General features: G+C 42.0%; 1 protein-coding gene across 1 annotated transcript; it reads left to right on the forward strand.

Moving 5' to 3' along the window:
• The first annotated feature begins 8,402 nt into the window (after positions 1 to 8,402).
• Positions 8,403 to 10,849, forward strand: s1pr4 (sphingosine-1-phosphate receptor 4). The gene is made up of 2 exons (XM_086282776.1): positions 8,403 to 8,451; positions 9,104 to 10,849. Exon 2 carries the CDS (start codon positions 9,256 to 9,258, stop codon positions 10,498 to 10,500), a length of 1,245 nt encoding a protein of 414 aa, XP_086138902.1. The 5' UTR covers positions 8,403 to 8,451; positions 9,104 to 9,255; the 3' UTR covers positions 10,501 to 10,849.
• The last annotated feature ends 5,888 nt before the right edge of the window (positions 10,850 to 16,737 follow it).

Below are 16,737 nucleotides of genomic sequence, written 5' to 3' on the forward strand. Positions count from 1 at the left end.
TTAGTGGAGCGTTCCGTTGTCCTAGCAACAGCGTCTGATTTTTTTTACCCAATAAATATACTCGGGATTCTTTGGACGTCATCTCTGTACAGTCCGTATGTATCTGCTGCTGGGTGATCTTTCGTTTACTATTATTCCAAAACCTTTACACCTGGCCTCACATACAGTAGCGGGTTTTGATAGGGGCGACACGGTCGTGGTGGGGGGCGGCATCACGGCTTCTCTGACGTTCATCACTAACCGTAAATTTCAGACTCACCACTGTGAGTTATACTCTCAGGTAGGACGGTCTGCTTTGGTAAGTCGGAGGAACTCTCATTTATACAGTTTTAAATATAAGGCGATTCTTGGGTCGCTGCCTTCTTATCTATGTTCCCTGCTTGTAATGAAACATGCTGGTCGGTATTCTCTTCGTCCGCATGGCTACTTGTTGCTTTCTGTTCCATTTGGTAAAAGAGCTTTTGTCCATTTAGCACCCTCGGCTTGGAACAAACTGCAGAAGGAAAATGACTGAATTTATTTCATTAAGTGCTTTTAAATCTAAACTACGAATCCTTGAGGCCAAGTCCATAACATGCAACTGTTTCAATTAGATTGATTGTCATTTTAACTGATTTTTTTTTTAAATTTATTTATTTATTTTTATTTGAATTTTATTGAATTTTATTTTATTTTATTTGCCCGGGGCGCCAAACAGGCTAGGACCGCCACTGCTCACATAGCAGAACCTTTCAAGGATCAAGAGGACAATTTAGGCTTCAAAAATTTTATTAAATAAATAAATAATAGTAATACAATTGAACTGAGCCTCTATTTTATAATTTTAATGATAAATCCATCAAACATATATATAAACATATATGGAGAGAGATAGGATAATATCAATGTTAAATAATAATAATAATAATAATAATGGATTGCATTTATATAGCGCTTTTTGAGACCCTCAAAGCGCTTTACAATGCCACTATTCATCCACTCTCACATTCACACACTGGTGGAGGCAGCTACAGTTGTAGCCACAGCTGCCCTGGGGCAGACTGACAGAAGCGAAGCTGCCATATTGCGCCATCGGCCCCTCTGGCCATCACCAGTAGGTGGTAGGTGAAGTGTCTTGCCCAAGGACACAACGACCAGGACAGAGAGCCGGGGGATCGAACCGGCGACCTTCCGGTTACAAAATGAGAAAATAAAACATAAATAATACAATTTCTTTATTCTATATTACATTTTACTTTAAATATTAAACTATCTTTTCAATAACCACACACTTTAGTTTTAAAAAATTATTTTCATATATTTGCCCAAATACACTATTCATATAATAATTCACACTTATGCAAAGGTGCTGTATTCAATTCTTGTGAGTTAAGAAAAACTTTTATGACTATTTAATTAAAAGTGATAAGAGGGCTGAACAGGACAACATGGCTAAGTGGCTATAATAAATTTATTTTTAGATTATCACATGTAGGTTATTGTACCTACTCTGTGTTCAGTCCACTTAAATGATCTTTAATAAACTGTTATGCTATATTTGTTTCAGTTCCTGCTGCTCTCTTGGCCAGATATCTCTTGAAAAACACATTTTGAGTCTAATGACACAGGCTCCCAGGCCTAATGTTTGAGAGCCCAGGTTCACTGTATTCTGCATAGGACCCGAGCTAAGACGGACGTGGCTCAGTTCTCAGCACAGAAAGGAATTTGCAGGAATACCAGAGGGGCCAAAACCAGCTGCTGGTAGAGCAATTGTTCAGACTTCAAGCCAATAGCAGACGTCACCATCAAGTGTGGGATCTACCAAGGTGCAGCTATACCAAGTGATAGCAACATCAGGAAGAAGGAACACCAGAAGCTGGAGAAGACTTAGAGAAGAGCTTGAAAACCCAACTCACAACAGACTGACATTAAACACAGTGTTGTGTACGTTCTGTTCTGCTTGCTACTTCCTGGTAGGAGGGACAACAAAACTCATTTATTTTTATTTTCCTTTATTCATTGCTTTAGCTTACTCATTCTTTAGCACCTCATTCTTATTAGCACAGAGATTTTCCAGATTAAGGAAAATCACCAGAATAAAAATGCACACGAGAAAAAAAAGCACAAAATACACGTTTTCCTCACTTAAATGACAAAATGAAAAATGCACAGACTTCGTTTGAGTAAGGTAAAGCAGATGTATTGTCCCCGTTCCACAGGCCCATTTTGAACTTGTTCAAACTTGTGACCATCCTTTCTTTTACCATTTTATCGCTGTCTCTAACAAAGATTTTAAACACAAACCTTAAGTCTTTATGGGGGAATATGCTTAGCATAGCTCTATTGTGCATTTGTTTTAATTGTTTTTTTGTTTTATTTGTCAGAGTGTGGCGGTTTGTGGGGGGATTTTCCCACAGTGTGATAGAAAGTGTGCTGAGTTTACTATGAAACCACTGCTCCAAATATACAGATGTGAAACTGTGAGTTAAAATTGACCTTTTTAAAAAACAAAACCAAATCTGCCATCCACAGCTTAAATAACTCCAGCATCCTAAAACAGTCCAGTGCCAACCTGCTTCTGTCAACAACAAAAAGCCAAATTTGTGGCTCATTATCTGAAAATTTGAACTTGGTAATTCAAACTTTTCTGTTATTTTCTCAGTTTTGAGTTTTTTTTCTCAGATGTTTGAGTAAGTAAGTCAAAATTCTGAGATAACTTACTCAAAACTGAGATGATAAAATTAGATTTTAAGATAAGAGTTCTTCACACAGTCCAGCCGTTTCCTGGATTCTTTTATTCTTAGCAGGAACATTGCTTTTCCACCACCAGATGTTGCTCTCTCAACACCAAACAGTCATGTTCACCTTCTGAAACATCTGTTGTGACACCAGCTGGTGTCACCTTCATAATCTATGGTGACAAATAAAGGCCATGAGTCATTACACTCACCGTTCTGCTCCTTCAGGCTCTTTGCACCATCAAGCTGTTTCTACGTTTATCTCGTAGATGTCAAAGGTGACATCAAAGACCCAACAATTAGAAGGATGGCAGGTCTCAGTCAGTTTGTAGAGTCTAACAATGATTCAAGTATGTGATCTGAACTAGCTGGTGGAGTGCTACAGGTTACAGGCAAGTGTTAACCAATATCTAAGCTAATCCAAATTTGCAGTACGGTGTGAAGTTTTCGTGTTCAAGTCACTTCAATTTAATTTACACAGCGCCAAATCACAACAGCAGTCGCCTCAAGGCGCTTTATCTTGTGCAGATTTACACTAATGTGCAAAAGTCTTGAGCCACCCAATGTCTTTATATTTTGCTAATCTTTTTACAGTGCTCTTCAGCTTTCTGGAGAAGTTTTCTTTAGACAGTCTTTGGACCTGACTATCTTCAAAGAAATGTTTGCCGTGAGTAACTGTGAATACCTAACTGAAGGGATAAATCAGTGTTGTGAGTGCACATAACAGACAACTTTGCAAAGAACATATTTTAAAATGTTTAGACTGTTTATTGCAAAAACACATGATGTGTCTCCATTTCTCTGGCTGAATCTATGGAAAATGCCAAAACAGTCTGACAGGCGCAAAATGGTATTTTTGCACCAACAAGGTGATTCCCAATCAGCTGTTTGCTGAAAACTCAGCATATGTTGATGCAGTGTGTTCTTACAGAAACTGAGGAAACAGGACAAGTGGAGAAGAAAAGAGGTGTCAGCCCTAAAAATGATCAACAGCAGATAAAGTAAAAGTGAAGTAAAATTTTATTTATATAGCACCTTTCAAGATAAAACCACAAAGTGCTTTACAGAGGCAGAAAACAGCACATGAGAGTCGTGTTCCAAGGAAGTATGAAAAAGACCTGACGCGGGACCTGAGACTAGAGATGGCACGATACCACTTTTTTATGTCCGATACCGATATCATAAATTTTGATATCTGCCGATACCGATATGATATGGTGTTTTTTAATCAATAAAACTGTTTTTTTTATATCTTGCTGCATTTTGTATAAGTTCATACTCAAGTTTAAATAAACAACTACACTAAAGCTATTCTGTTATACCTGTATGCAAAAAATACAACAAAATATTTCATAGTTCAGCAAAACTGATCAATCTAATAAACTTAAACCTGCTCCATCCTCCCTATTCTGGTATTTTAAAGAGTACTTAGCAGAAATATTAAGCAACCTGACTAATAGGGTTGCAAACTCCCAGCAAAAAAAATAGGGAACCTCCCTCCACCTCATGATGCTTACTCGACGTAATCAACTTTAATTTGATGCAGTGTGAAAAAAATGCACAGAAATAAATTATTTTTCAAGAATAATTAAATAGATTCAACATCTTTTTTCAACAGAACTGCAGACTGCACAGATGGTTCCCAAAGGAAAAAGTACTACAGCTTACTAGGGTATATTAGACTTATATACAGTAATGGACTTCTATACATCAGATTAAAACTTTGGGTGTAAGATTCAGATAATTATTGATTAAAAGCTCGACATTTTAAATGAGAATAAGAAAGAAAAGTATGTCTTTGTGCCCCCTTTTCCCTGTTCATGCCCTATCAGCCCCCCTGGCTAAACTTTGCTAGATCTGCCCCTGCACAGTTACCAGCGTCAGCTGTAGAAAAAGATCCTGGTGTAGAAAGTAATATTAAATAAATTCTAACAACAGCTGATCAAGCTTAAACGTGCTGCTGTTGTTCAGCCGCTGGTTTCCTCTTTCTGGCGCAAAGTGGGCCAAAAACAAAGAAGAGAGACTTTACAAACATTCAGAGATGAACTTGCACACTTGCTTTACTTCTCTCTGGGATCACGTCCTCAGAGATGAAATGCTGGTTTGGTTTGGACTACAAATACACACAGCCGCTCTATCACGTGACCACACTGCTCCAACGTGCTACGGTTATGAGCCGAGTTACGCCGTGTTGCAAGTTTTGTGAGGTGCTTTTTTGATATTTAATGGATCGGATTACATTTTTTATTTCTCCCCGATATCCGATCCAGTGATTTAGGTCAGTATCAGACCGATACCGATATGTAATATCGGATCGTTCCATCTCTACCTGAGACGTGCATCTAGCCCTGCAGTTGACCCAATCCACTGACTTTCAAGATCAGTCGAAGTGTTCACACTATATTTTTGCCTCATACACTGCATTTCCATGTATTTTTGCACCTGTTTCCCATTGTGGGGTGGCTGTAGCTCAGGTGGTCGATCAGCTCACCTACTGCTGGTGGTCTGATCCTAGTCTGCTCCAGTCTACCTGCCAAATATCCATCGTAGTATGAATGATGTGTGAATGTTAGTTAGGACAAAGTGCTTGTGCAAATGGGTGAATGAACAAGTTGTGCTGTGAGTGCTCAGATGAGTAGAAAAGTGCTATAAAAGAACAGGTTTTATTATTTCCTAGCAAAATATAAAGAAATGCCCCCCCCCCCCCCTTTTTTTTTTTTTTACAGCCAAAATGGTGATGAAGCAAATATCAGGGTCAAATCAGGACTTAATGAGATGGGTGACATAAACAGCTAGACAACAGACTGTCTATCCACTTAACTTGGAACCTGCCCAGTTTGTATCACAGGTGGTTATTTTAGCTGCCGAGTGTCATCGACTCACTATAGTGTCTGGTGGTCACGTCACTGTGAATCTCTTCCTGTGTGCACTGCCCGTTTCCCCTGCATTCTATTAAATGGTCAGCAGGCGAGCGACTGGTTGCAAAAAGATTAGTAGTTGCACAGGAATCGATGGGAGCCCCCACCCCTCCACCCGTGACTTCAATAAACCTGATGTATTGCTGGACTCTGTCACTAGTTTCAGGGAACAGTGAATATAAGTTTTTATATTCTGGTTATAAATGGAGTCAAAATGGGAGACTGTCAAGGCTTCGTCCATCAGCTGTGACTTGTTGATTAGAAGTTGTTAGCCAATAAGCATGGAGTGTCACTGCTTTCACAGGCAGATGTGCTCCTTCCTCATCAGGTCCACTTTCGAAATACCGAAATGTTGATGGTAAAATGTTCAGCTCGAGCTTTCACAACAGGTGTTCTCAAATCAGCAGGTGACGTCAGCCGGTTACAGAAACATCTTTCACAGGGTCCGTGTTGTGGACCAGTCTGTCTTCCTTTGTGCAGTGACTCTATAAACGACTTTTCTACTGTCGGTTTCTGTCAAAAGAACTTGGACTTAAATAAAATGGAAACACTGCATTGCTTGTCTTGAAACTGCACTCCAAGTCCTTCCTTGGGTGAACTTGCATCTTACTAACGAATACTGCTGTTATCACTACTTTGCTTTTAAGAATGACGCCTTCAGCAAAGAAAGCGCAGGTGTTTTCAATCACTCGTATCACTCATCAAAGGTTAGTGATGTCAGTGACACTGGCTGTGGTGAAAACAGTCAATAATCTGATGTAAAAACTGGCACAACAGCAATTTTCTGGGTTTTTTAATCTTTCATTGGTTAACCACTGCAGGAAAAAAACAACAACAAAAACAAGCCAAAGTGCACACTCCACATTTGTGTTAATTTCAACAGAAAACTTGAAAAATGCACAAAAGTTCACCATAGAAAAATAGGCCTTCAGGACGTTGTGGATTTCCTAACTCTGCAAAGTGTTTAAGGCATGAAAGTGCTCACCGTCGATTATATTTTCTCATGAAGAAAGAGAGGAAGTCTGAAATCCGTAAACAAAGACCTGGCAAGAACAAATTTCGTGAGTACGATATTGTAGCAACATGGTGACTTGTTCTTTAGAATAACTGATTCCCTATCAGCTGCTCTCCTCTGCATTCATGCATTTTCACCTTAGCTTTAGTTTGCATGCTGGTATAGGTTTTCCTCTGCAGGCCTGAGTCTGCTGCACAGGCAGCACACACACAAGTAAAAGATGCTTGGCAGTAATTTGGTGGCTGTCACTGGAAACACAGTAATATCGCTGGTCATAGTTGAGGACGCACTTTTGTTTAAATCCCTTGAAGTGGAGACCTGCAGAGCTGGACTGCTTATGAGTGAAGAAGAAAAAACACACACTCATGCAGTTGTGGCCAGATACGCACATTGTGGTTATGGAGTGCTTTGAAGTTGTATTTTCAGAGTAAGGGCGTTTTCAACAGTCGTGGGTGTTGTTGACACCTCAGGATGTTGTAGCTTGTTGTACATTTTCCGGGTGTTTTTCTTTTTCCTCAGTTTATTCACAATAACAGTTTCGCCACCACCTTTAGATCTATACAGAGTAACACAAGTCCTCTATCCACCATGATGGAGGACATGTCTTCAACACTAAAAAAGGAGAAGTTGTGTTAGTCTCGCAGGGGGACAGCACAGAAATGATGTAGTTAATTACAGTACACACAATGTAGGTCAAATATATATGCATGGGCGACCTTGTCTCGCTGTTTGTTAAAGAAACCGTGCAAACTGGAATAATTCATGCAGACGCAGGTGACTGCGAGAATGAAAAGAGATATCTGCTTATAAGAATAATTGGGCGCCAGTATGATTGGTATCATTTGACTTTTTTTGGCAGCACAATTACAGCCTGCTTGGCTCTGGAGCATTAAATGTACAACAACAGCTCTTTGAAAACGTCACTCGTGTTCGGCCACGAGCTCTGGTTTTGCTCATATCTGAAATTTGGTTTCTTAATTCTGGGGTCTGCCTCTGCTTTCTGCTTCTTGCAGGGCGTCTCTTGTGTTTGTGTGTTTATGGTTTGAAAATGGTCACAGCTTCAGCAGTAATGTCTGCCTCGTGGCATGTGGTTGGGGGCCCACTGGTGCATGGTAGGGGGTTTGCTGAAGACAAGGGTTTCATGCGTGGTGGCTATGTGTGAACAATGCAAGTGCGGCCTGCACACCCAAGCCAACAGCCCCAGCTGCAAGAGAAGATATATAGTATGAAACCTCACTATCTACAGGGAGGGGCACCTGAGTTCCTGTTTTTCTCTTGTATTTTCCCTTTTATTTTACTTACTTATATTTGAGAAAAGAAATTGTCATAACTCAGCAAGAGGCCAGTGCAAGTGGGTCTTTCCCCATATCCTTATTGCATAGCAAAAATTTACAACTAGTTTACAACTGGCACGGGTTTTGAAACCGTCTTTCCCGTTAGAGGCCATAGAGCGACTTAAGCAATAGATTTGATTGGCAGTAGCGGTAACAATGTGCGACGTCCTGGGAAACAATAAATAAGAAGGTTAATAAACCAGAAAAAAATGTTGGAGACGAGTAAATGATCACTTGTTGTTTCTCATTACACAGTGATGGAACATGTGCAGCCTCTCTGTTATGCATGTGTGAATGTGTGTGTGAATGTGTGTGTGTGTGTGTGTGTGTGTGTGTGTGTGTGTGTGTGTGTGTTGGGTGTGTCGGGCTTACTTCCCCATGTAAGTAAGACTGTACTGCAAAAAACTCTTTAGTCAGCGACAGCAGCTGCACTATCACACACTCAGCATCACCAAGAACGGCCAGAGGTAAGCACTCACCACTGCACCTTCACCTCACTGCAGCTCTGCAGTGAAGTCAAATTCTAATCGAATCAAATTTATATTATAACAGGAAAAAAAAATCAATTTACACCCATAACTTTTAAACATTAATTCCAATTAAACGCCAGTCAATTCATTAATTATAACATTTGCTATAAAGATTAAACTTGGTGTAAAATGTTCAAATTTTTTTTTTCCACTCAGATATTATTGAATACAATTTCAACACAACGGCAAAGCTGCATTTCTTCAAATATTTTTGAATATATTCACATATATATATATATAAAGAAAAAAAACTTTTTTTTTGTTGGTAATTATTTATTATAATTTCGCTAATTTTAAACGTGGGAATTTTAAGCAATTATTGTTTTGCATTCTTGATAAGAAAAACCATGTTTTTCCTTCATGTGGTGATTTAAATGCACCCATTTCTCACTCATCCTGTGTTAACCGCAGATAGGTGGAGACTGTAGCGTTCGGGAGACATTTAAATGAGGCCTTTTAAACTGACTGAAACTTTGCAATGAAGCGTCTCAGAGTGCAGTACTGAGAGTGAGGGAAATTTCGTTCATGGCTTTGATTTTCATACAGAAATCACTATTGTTTCTTTGTTTTCTTCTGCTTTTATTCTCAGGTGTTTGTTGCTCACAGGCAGCGAGCTCCAGTGGTTAGAGTGCGCCCATAGCCTGTTTACTCACAGGAGTTTCGCACTAATTCCCGTGCAGCTCGGTTCAGCCTGTTCTCACCCAAAACCTTCATCCGACCGGCCGGCTCAGTTTTCCCATCATGTGTGCCTTGGCCTCCCTCACGTCCCCTTCCTCCTGCCCTCACATGTACAACATACCCACCTACCAGAGCAACAGCACGGCACCAAATGCCACCAGCGCTGCAACTGGGATCAACCACGTGATCCTGAGGCATTACAACTACACCGGCCGTCTGCAGAACAGGACCATCGCGAACTCCCAGAACCAGATCAGTGCCTCCGTGGCCGTCTTCCTGTTCTTCAGCATTATCATCATCCTGGAGAATCTCCTGGTGCTGGTGGCCGTCATCTCCCGCATCCGCCGCAGCCGTCGTTGGGTATATGTTTGCATTGCCAACATCACACTCAGCGATCTCCTCACCGGAGCCGCTTACCTGGTGAACATCTGCTTGTCTGGCAGCCAGACCTTTCGCCTGACGCCTGCTCTGTGGCTCTTCAGAGAGGGCATGCTGTTTGTGGCCCTGGCAGCCTCCATATTCAGTTTGCTGCTGATTGCTGTGGAGCGTTACACCACTATGATGAAGCCACTTCCCCAGAAGTCAACCAGAAAGACCTACTATCGAATCTATGGCTTGGTGGCGCTTTGTTGGGGTTTGGCGCTGGTTATTGGCTTTCTCCCCTTGCTGGGCTGGAACTGTGTGTGCAGCCTGGATGGATGCTCCACCCTGCTTCCTCTCTACTCCAAGACTTACATCTTTTTTTCTCTCATTATTTTTTTCCTCATCCTTCTGGCTATCGGTGTGCTGTATGGTGCCATCTACTGCCACGTGCACAAGAGTGCTCAGCTAGCGCCCCAGCGCAGTCGGAAGCGCTCCTTAGCTCTGCTGAAGACTGTTATCACCATTGTCGGGGTCTTTATGCTCTGCTGGGGGCCGCTCTTCATGCTGTTACTGGTAGATTTCTTCTGTGTCTCCCGCCAGTGCGCACTGCTGTTCAGCGCTGAATTTTGCATCTCCCTGGCCGTCTTCAACTCGGGCCTGAACCCCATCATCTACGCCCTGGGCAGCAGCGAGATGAGAAAAGCCATCGCTGAGCTGCTCTGCTGCTGCTGCCTGAGGGTTGGCTTCTGCCACCCAGACACATTCACATCAAAGGAGACCAGCAGCACCTCAGAGAGCAGGAGGGACAGTCTGAGGAACAGTTTTAATAAGGTCAGGAACCTGAGTGTGGCCTCCCCGCCATCCACCCCAAGCAAAACTCGCAGGGCACCTAGAAAATATAGGCTGAGCACCACCACCAGCTGCCTGTCAGTTTCAAGTGGTTAAACCACAACGTTCCCCTCCCAAGTAAACCAACCTGTGTGCACTGATACACATCTAACCGTTTTCTCACAGTTTTGGTTTGAATGTTCACTGCTTCATGAAATGCACATGCACTGCTGACTAAACGCTCCAGTAATATCCTCAAAATATTCCAGTTTGCAACAATGTTACAAGAAATTTTATTTTTTTTGCATAACAATGCATTCTTTTGTAACTGTAAATGATATTTTACATTCACCGTACTTTTCTATTATTGCACTTATTGTTTATGTGAATATAAAATATGTATGTTTAAGTTGTTTTTTTGTACTTCTTCTGTGTAAGAAATATAAATAAAGTTTATTTTGCTTTATCCATGCGTGCCTGCTCTTTTCAGTAGGATAGTACCTCTGCTTACCTCTGGAGGGAGGCACCTCATCAGAGCTTTGACCCCCTCCTGCAAATGATCAGATGATTCAGTATCACTTAAACCTTCATAGACTGAAAGCGGACATTATACAGACCTTAATATCAATTCTAGATTTACTAAATATACCAAATATACAAATTCCAGCTCGTTTAAATGATTATTTTAGTCTGCCTAAAGAAGGCTTAATCTGTATTCTGCAGGCATGTCGCTGTACATGTAATGCTTCTTTCTGTAGTTTCAAAAGCTTTTCCTAACAGGCTTTTCAAGAGGCCATTTCCAGCCTGCTCGCCATTTCCTGCGTTTCTGACAGGATGACTGATTGGAGTTCAGTGGAGGAGGTGAGGGCTGGGACTGCAGCCCCAAGGGCATACGCAGCCAGGGCTAATTGATAAATTCATTATGACTGTCTGGCAGCACGAGGAGATAAGGTTCAGCAGATAGTATGTACCCTTAAATTATACAGGCTACTGTACTGTACTGTATTTCTCCTGCTGACGCACACTGATCTGAGATGGAGGAAAGTATTTTTACAAATCAAAAGTAGTCGTCTGCCGTCCTGCAAAGGCGCAGCATGCCAGCAAGTGCTTTATTTGTTTTTACAAAAGAATCAGTGCAATCACTCCAAGCGACAGGGGGTTTCTCACTAGCTGTAAAACTCAAAGCGATCTGTGGTTCAAAAGATTTGGAAGTTCCCACTCTTAATATAAGATCATGGTTAATTCTCTCAGGTTTTTGAAGTATATCCTAAAAGAAAGACCTGTTTACATGATAAGTCCTCTTAAAGTTAATGACCAGGAAAGAAGCATCTCCAGTTATTATTTATCAAGCAATTCTCTGCTAATCGTTTGAAGGCTGGTGTTGTTTGAGCAGGCACAGACTACATGCAGTCATCACGCTGTGACTCAACTGTTGCACGAAAATGACATTCTTGGTGCAGCTGGGAAGCATGTCCCGTCTGCCTGCAACGCTAAAACGAAAATTGCATTTAAAAAACCTCTTTAAAAATGAAACGGGTACAGCGTTAGAAAGTGAACGACTTATTGAAACAGTAGGAACGATGGATTATCACAAATTACTGCAAGTGGATTGGTGCACTGATAAGAGCCAGTGTGGTAAGTGAGTCACAAACCCGTGTTGGCGATAAAAAAAAGATTAGGCAAGATGGCAAATAGGCTTAATCCCTTTCCTAGAATTTCCAAGCTAGATTTTGCAGACATTAAATGCCTCAAAGTGTCCCCGTAGGCCAGAGCAATAAAGCCTTATACCCCGAGAGTTAGCCTCAGTTCCATTAGGCTCCCCAGGAAGTGTGTTTAAAAGCTCAAACATGATACTGGGATTTTCTGTCTATTGTCTAATAATGACCTGAAGTAGTTACTGCACCAGCACACGGTCTTTCAAAGACATTTCATGCTGGGTGAGACTTCAGTCTTATAACACATGATATTAGGCCGATCAGGAGTTATTGCCTCGTCTTTCTTTGTTTCACACACCTGGCACGACTTCCTGAAGTTAAAAACATTTGCTTATCAATAACGATTTCAGAGATGTTCCAGGCTCCTGGCAGTCTGTCATGCAGGCATTCCCGTTCATGACATCTGAAAGCTGCACGGGCTCGTCAGCGTCGACTGGAAATGTAGTGGTGAAGGTGAGGAAGGAAGAATCCTGCTTTCACCCACGCAGAGCTTGAGGTGATTGTGTTGTGGCAAAATATGCAGGAAGCATGCACACACACACACACACGCTCATTATTCAGCGTTAAATCAATGTAAAATGACCAATAATGACATGTAGTCGTGCACATAAAAGATGCACGTGCACACGCTCAAGGTTAAACATGCACAGATACCCTAAGCTCTCTCGTCTGCTTTGTTTTTGTGGCTGGGGAACCGAGCAAGTTATAGCTAGTTGTGTGTGTGTGTCTGTGTGATTCCCCCCTCTTCATGAAATCCTGCATCTCTGCCGTTAAGTGCAGGGGATAAAACTCCCTCATCCTTGGTCCTGGCATGGCTCCAGGTCTGGCTGCCTGATGAAAAAGCAACAGCAAATTCCAGGCTTTATTAGCTCGAGCCTGAGAGACATTTGTTGTATCATTTCTGTAACGTGTCACGGGCTGATCACCAATCCATGCTGCTGCTCTCTCGTTCTCCTCTTACAACAACAAGGCCTTTTCACTCTTCTAAATGAGGTACGATGGGTTAATGACGGTTGCGTGCAGACGTGGCTATGCCCTCAATAATTACCTTGCTGGCTTTGCCTCCAGGTGTTCAGCAGACAGCTAATGATGTACTGTCTGAGGAGAGGGGAAGGCAGCGGGTGAGGCAAAAAAGCTACACGGGGGAGCTTGTGATTGGTTGCTATCAGCACTGCGACAACTCGGTGGCACATGTGGTGCAGAAGGACTGGGTGTAAGAAGAGCCCAGAAAAGAAAAGAAAAACAGGAACTCACTCGGGATGTGCTCGTAAAGACAATCCTGCTATATGTCCGTACAGCCGTACTGCTGAAGGGAAATGACACCGTTTTATAAACTGTCTTTCATTTTCAGCCTTGACGTCATTTCTGTGACACGTTTCTAGTTTCCTTGCAGAGATGCGTGGCTGACTAATACAGAAATCAATATCAAGGAATACTCCACCCAAAGGCCCGTCTTCTGAAAGTGAGTCACAGGTCATATATAGAATTCAAGGGTGGATCTAAGAAGTGTGCAGCATGCTCCACTAGGTCAGCGCTTTTTAAGATACGTTGCAGATCAGTCCAGTTTCATATTATCCAAAATATCTTTATCGACTCTTAAACCAGTCCTGCATTTTTGCCCAAATATGATGAAATGCACAGTTCATGCATTCTGCCCCAGCAAGACAAAGTTTGGAGTTTAGTTCAGTCCTGAAAAACAGCAGCATACACTATCGGCCAATGACATGGCAGCAAGTCCATGCCAAACAAATAAAAACAAATAATGATAATAATAATAAATAAAAATAAACTGGTGGAGTGGTGCAGCTTTTGAGGGGAGGAAATGTGGATGTTACTGTTATTTTTATTTCACAAAAGGACACGAGCACGATGGTAAAGTGCAAACTGCACCCAGGACAGAAATAACTGCATTATACAGTGAATGCAACTCTTTGCAAGCATCTGTTCTGACAGCATGCTAACGCTAAGCTAGTGATGATAGAGCTGCGAGCATGCTGGCCCAGGTAACAAAGGCAAGGATCCATGTCTGTAGCAACACTTCTGGACCCCTTTAGTATCAGCTGAGCATGGTTTAAATGTCACAGCCTTCCTGTGTAACTTTGCTGGTGTTCACCTGTTTAGAATTAGAATTAGAATTCAACTTTATTGTCATTGCACATGCACAGGTACAGGGCAACGAAATGCAGTTTGCATCCATCCAGAAGTGCTTTAGTGATATAGATATATTACAATATATATTAGCAATAGTATAGATATGTAAGATATGTTTACCTGCTTCCTGCAGGACAACACACCATGTGACTGGTTTCTTGAACATGACGATGAGTTCACCGTCCTCAAACGCATGCAAGGTGCACCTAATAGAGTGATCAGTGAGTGTGACTGAAACAGAGGTGGTCTTTGTGTTCGTGCGACGAACCCAATCTGTACATGAAGTCAGAGTTTAGGTTCACATTCTGCACCGTCCGGTTTCTCTCTGTCGTCCTACAGCCGCGTTCGTTTGGAGTTTAAAACCAGATGGTGCTTTCAGAAGATTTAAGGAAGTGATCAGTTGAGGGCCAGGTCAATTTTCTGCCTTCCTTCAACTCAGTAAACATCTTAGGATGCATTTCACTAAGGGCACAAACAAATGATCTGCTCTGAGGCTGAAGGAGAACGATAAACGATATGTTGTTGGGACACAGATAATTCCAGGAGTGTGTCTAAAGCTTTTTATCACTGTGAACAAACTGACCACAAAGTATTTCAGCCCATAATGGATAAAAAAACGTGTAGCAGCTGTTTCAAAGCTACAGAAAAGGATCTTCAGAGATATGATTTCACTGCTGTTCAGAGAAACATGAGGACGTATTGATGCTTCGGTCCAGACAGCAGCATGTAAGCACTGCACATTGTTTAAAGACAGGGTGGGATCCGCCTCTAATGTAATAAATGTCTGAAATTACAGGAACGAACTGACTCACTGTTGAGAGGGGGAAGGATTATCATTCCTGTTGTGCTGATATGTTGTCATGCACACCCACAAAATCTTGTTCTGTTTCCTTCTGGCTGAATATGGAGGGAAATCACATCAGAATACTCGAGATAATCCAGTTGGAGACGGTCAAACTGTCTCATTGTTTTGCTATCGTAACACATTTGCATAATCGCAACCTGGCAGTCGATTTAAGCAGCAGAACACGTTCAGCTTTTTTAACCCACTTCTGTACTCACATCAGAGCAGTTTGAGCTTTATTGCTGACAAATAAACTGTAAGTCATTTTAGAACAGGAGACAGTGGCTGGAGTATCGCACATGCTGCACCGAAATCATTTATGTGCCCATTATACTTTATAGAGGAATACTTTTTAATGGCTCTATCTGGGTTTATGGTGCCTATAGCGTTTCCTTTATCTGTGACACACTTTCTAAAATATTCTTATCATTTATTATGGCTTCAATAATTTTTATGATTCAAAAGAGTTTCTATGTTCGTTCCACTGGATCTCTGTGCCACACGGTCTGAAAGCTCCCAGCTCCGCATCCACACACCAACCAGTACAAAGGAGATATTCAGCTACAAACACAGCATCCCTGAAAGCAGCATGCCTGTCTGCTGTGCTTGATGGATTGTCAAAGTGCATGTATTTGCACTGTGAAAAGAAAGTTTTTACAGGATAAACTAAACACACCCTGACTGCTTCAGTCAGCTGCTCCTAATGAAATGGGATGTCCAAAGGAGGAGGGTGGAGGAGCTGGCCACCTTACAATCACTGAGTTAACCATAAACTCCTTTATATAGCAAAGTACATCGCATGTGAGGTCATCGGTCCGACAGCTAAAGCTTAGCCCAAATTTGGGTCACACAACAGGACAATGATCATCACAGCAGCAAATCGACACCAGAATAACTGAAAAAAGAAGAATCGAGGTGCCGCAATGACCCTGTCAAAGTCCTGACAGCAGCCAGGTTGAAATGAGCTGTGCAAATGCCCACAAACCTCAATGAAGCGAAGCAGCGCTGCCAAAGTCAGTTACAGTTACCGTTTAAAAAGGTGGTATTCAGAATACAGTTACTTTGTTGAAATAAATGGATTACACTGCGGTACTTTCCTGTTTCATGTTGTCGCGGGTCAGGACTGTTTGGGTTTTGTTTGACAGCTACGTTCTGTTGTTCCAGGCGGCAGCGTTACGGTTGCCATGGTTACAGGGCGACGCTCTCTCTCTCTGCGACTGTGTGTTTCCTGGGTGAGAGAGCGCCTTTTCGTTGTTGTTGTTGTTGTGCTAAGCTAACAGGCAGAATGCTACAAGCATAGCTCTAAAGAATGTAGCATCATGGGCAGTGTAGTCCGTGCTGCAGGGAGAATGGACTGCCATACACGTTATGTGTCTGTGAGCGCGAGGAGGGAGAAAAAGGGGAGTGGAAAGGTACGAGTTGTCATCGAGGAAAAACGGGAGCTGGAAGCATGTAAATATAATAATAACCACTGCAGCCAAGAAGAGTGCCTGACGAGCCCAGCTGTAAGTAAGCTATTAAGACTCGACTGTACACCGTGTTCCTGTTTTCCTCCGAAAACAATAAGTTCCGTTGGAGCAGCCTTTCAACGCCTCTCTCTGTCTCTCGCAAGAAAAGTTGACCCACACAACAAAGTAAAGCTAT

The sequence above is a fragment of the Aulonocara sp. 'chitande type north' Nkhata Bay genome, linkage group LG23 (genome assembly GCF_057382095.1).
Source record: "Aulonocara sp. 'chitande type north' Nkhata Bay isolate Kocher_YH1m ecotype deep benthic linkage group LG23, A_spYH_male_GT1.1, whole genome shotgun sequence".
Classification (NCBI taxonomy): Eukaryota; Metazoa; Chordata; class Actinopteri; order Cichliformes; family Cichlidae; genus Aulonocara; species Aulonocara sp. 'chitande type north' Nkhata Bay.